The sequence below is a fragment of the Poecilia formosa genome, unplaced genomic scaffold (assembly GCF_000485575.1).
Source record: "Poecilia formosa unplaced genomic scaffold, Poecilia_formosa-5.1.2 Scaffold532, whole genome shotgun sequence".
Taxonomy (NCBI): Eukaryota; Metazoa; Chordata; class Actinopteri; order Cyprinodontiformes; family Poeciliidae; genus Poecilia; species Poecilia formosa.
In genome coordinates, this window is record NW_006800471.1 from 12,638 (window position 1) to 16,002 (window position 3,365).

The following is a 3,365-nucleotide window of genomic DNA, read 5'->3' on the forward strand; positions in this document are numbered from 1 at the left end:
TTCTTGTCTGAATAAAGGTAGCCTGAGCCAAAAAAACATAAAAAAAAAATAAAAATAAAAAAAGCAGTGTACTTATGTAGGAGCACAGAAGTACAGAAAAAAACGGAAGAGGGAAACTGATTTTGTCTGAGCTTCTTCAAACAAGTCTGAAATCACTGCTTTACCGCCTTTTGTTCATGGTGGCGGGATTTCCAGTACATAAGGGAAGTGAATACTCAATCTCACAGGCACAGAGGCACATTAGAGTCTGAGCATGTATGTCAGCAATAAAAAAAATGGATCAAACCTTGGAGAATCAAACAGAAGTGGTGAACTGGCCTTGAAAGTATGGAGTTCAAATTTAACATCACTAGGTGCCATAATTTTTGTCTGAGGCATAACTATAGACAGGGTGAATAGGAAACATATTGGTGAGGAGATTTTGTTATTCAGATAAAGGCACCCCCATCTCTGGCAGAACTTCGAACATGACCTGGGGGAGGCGGGGGACATTGAGTTTGAGTGGACCATGTTCCGTGCCTCCATTGCAGAGGCAGCTTATCGGAGCTGCAGCCGCAAGGTTGTCGGTGCCTGTCGTGGCAGCAACCCTTGAACCCGTTGGTGGACACCTTTGGAGAGGGACGCTGTCAGGCTGAAGAAGGAGTCCTATCGGGTCTTTTTGGCCTGTGAGACTCCAGAAGCAGCTGATGGGTACCGGCAGGCGAAGCGGCATGTGGCTCGGGTGGTTGCTGAGGCAAAAACTTGGCCGTGGGAGGAGTTTGGAGAGGCCATAGAAAAAGACTTCGAGACGATTCTGCTCCACCATCTGGCGACTCAGGAGGGGGAAGCAGTGCAGCACCAACACTGGGGATGTTGTGCTGCTAACCTCTACTCGGGATGTTGTGGGCTGGTGGGCAGAATACTTCGAAGACCTCCTCAATCTCACCAACATGCCTTTCATTGAGGAAGCTGAGCCTGGGGACTCTGGGTTGGGCTCTCCAAACTCTGGGGACGAGGCCGCCGAGGTGGTTAAAAAGTTCCTCGGTGGCAGGGCCCCGGGGGTGGATAAGATCAGCCTGGAGTCCCTTGAGGCTCTGGATGTTGCAGGGTTGTGTTGGCTGACGCAACTCTGCAATATCGCATGGACATCGGGGGCAGTTCCCCTGGATTGGCAGACTGGGGTGGTGGTCCCCCTGCTAAAAAAGGGGGACTGGAGGGTGTGCTCCAATTACAAAGGGGTCACACTTTTTTTTTAATTTTTATTTTTTTATTTAATATTTTATTAGGAGGGAAGGAGACATTACAAGCAAAATTTTAACTATTAACGACATAGTATGCCATATGGTAAACAACTTCTTTGTGGCATCGATAGAAAAGAACAAAACACAGGTACAGAAGAGGTCAAAAGTATATAGATGAAAAAAGGCATACAATTTACCTCCTATGAGTATTTTTCTTTTTCTTACATAAGTGAACAAGACACAACATGTACAAACCTACTGAAGAAAAAATAAATTAATTAATGAAAACAGTGGGAAAGAAGGAAAATAAATAAATAAATAAATAAAAATAAGGAAAGGTGTAGGGTGGGGTGTATCACTCAATCCGGCAGAAGAGACTGAAGAGAGTGAAGGAATGTCATGAAAGGACGCCATAAGTTGTAAAATTTAGCTGAGCTGCCTTTCACTGAATATCTAATTCTCTCCAATTTTAGAAAAGACATGGTATCTTTAAGCCACTGACTGCTAGAGGGTGGTTTAGTTAGTTTCCAATGGAAAAGAAGACAGCGTCTTGCCAATAAGGAAGTAAATGCTAAAATATCCAATTGATTAGAAGTGAACTGTTTGTAGTTAACTGGAAGCCCAAATATGGCAACATGGGGAGAGGGTTTAATGACCACTGAAAGTATCTTTGACATTGTATCAAAGTAGGTCTGCCAAAAACTATGGAGTGATGAACAGGAATAAAACATGCGAGTTAAATTACAGGAAGGCGCACGACATTTCTCACAATTGTCAGAAATGGAGGAGAAGAATTGCGACAATCGATTTTTAGAGAGATGAACCCTGAAGAGAACTTTAAACTGTATAAGAGAAAGTCGAGCACAGATTGAACTTGAATGAATTTTCTTACAAGCATCATTCCACCAGTCCTCTCCCAAATTTAGACCCAGTTCGAGCTCCCAAGCCGCCTTAACCTTGGTAATGGGTGAAGAATCAAAAGACATAATTTCATTGTAAACTTTAGAGATATATGACCTTTAATGAGGATCCCAGCTCAGAAATATCTCCCAATGCAAGTTCGGCGGCCTGGAAGGGAAACCTGGAAACAGAGCCCTGGCACAATGTCTAATTTGAAAGTACCGGAATAGATGAGAAGGAGGAAGATGAAATTCTGATGAAAGGTCTGCAAAGCTGCTTCTTTGTAAAAATCATTACAACATGTCAGCTCTTTATTACCCAATGACAAAAAGGTTGGATCTGTGAGTGCTGGTTGAAACAAGTGATTCTTCATTAAAGGAGCAAGTGTAGATGCTGGGTTAAATTTGAAGTGCCTCCTAAACTGGCACCAAATTTTTAAGACAGAGTGAACTACTGGATTGTTTGTAAAACCAGAGGGGTTGGATGTAATAGGGGAAGTGAGAAGAGCAATTAGTGAGGTTTGGGAGCATGATTGTACCTCCAACTTCCACCATGGGAAGTCCAAGGATCCAAACCAAAATGAAATTTTGTGAATATGGGCTGCCCAATAATACAGCTGGAAGTTTGGGAGTGACAATCCACCACTGAATTTGCATCTATGAAGTGTGGATTTGCGGATCCTGGGTGATTTAAAACATTTTTAAAAACATTTTAAAAAAATGTTTTGGCAGAAACATTGGAAGACTACTGAACAAAAATAATAATTTGGGTAAAACATTCATTTTAATTGCATTGATTCTACCTATAAATGAGAGAGGTAAACTATTCCATCTTTGGAGGTCCAATTTAATTTTAGAAATTAAAGGCAAAAAATTAGCAGTGAAAAGAGAACTTAATGATCTTGTTACACTGACACCCAGGTACTTAAAACCAGAGCAGCTCAACTTAAATGAAATGTCAGAGTGTGAAAGCTTTAATGCAGCCACGTTGATAGGATAGCATTCACTTTTAGCAAAATTAGGGGTCACACTTTTAAGCCTCCCTGGTAAAGTCTATTCGGGGGTCCTGGAGAGGAGGGTCCACAGGATAGTTGAACCTCGGATTCAGGAAGAGCAGTGTGGTATTCGTCCTAGCCGTGGAACACTGGATTAGCTCTACACCCGCAGCAGGGTCCTGGAGGGTGCATGGGAGTTCGCCCAACCGGCCTACATGTGTTTTGTGGACTTGGAGAAGGCGTTCAACTGC

General features: G+C 42.6%; 1 protein-coding gene across 1 annotated transcript in view; it reads right to left on the reverse strand.

Annotated features, from left to right (window-relative positions):
• Positions 1-424: 424 nt before the first annotated feature.
• The window catches only part of LOC107834147 (uncharacterized), a 29,426-nt gene continuing 26,485 nt past the window's right edge, over positions 425-3,365 (reverse strand). Inside the window, exon 2 of the mRNA XM_016664947.1 lies at positions 425-1,175. Coding sequence (XP_016520433.1) covers positions 425-1,175 — 751 coding nt within the window. The remainder of the gene's footprint in view (positions 1,176-3,365) is intronic.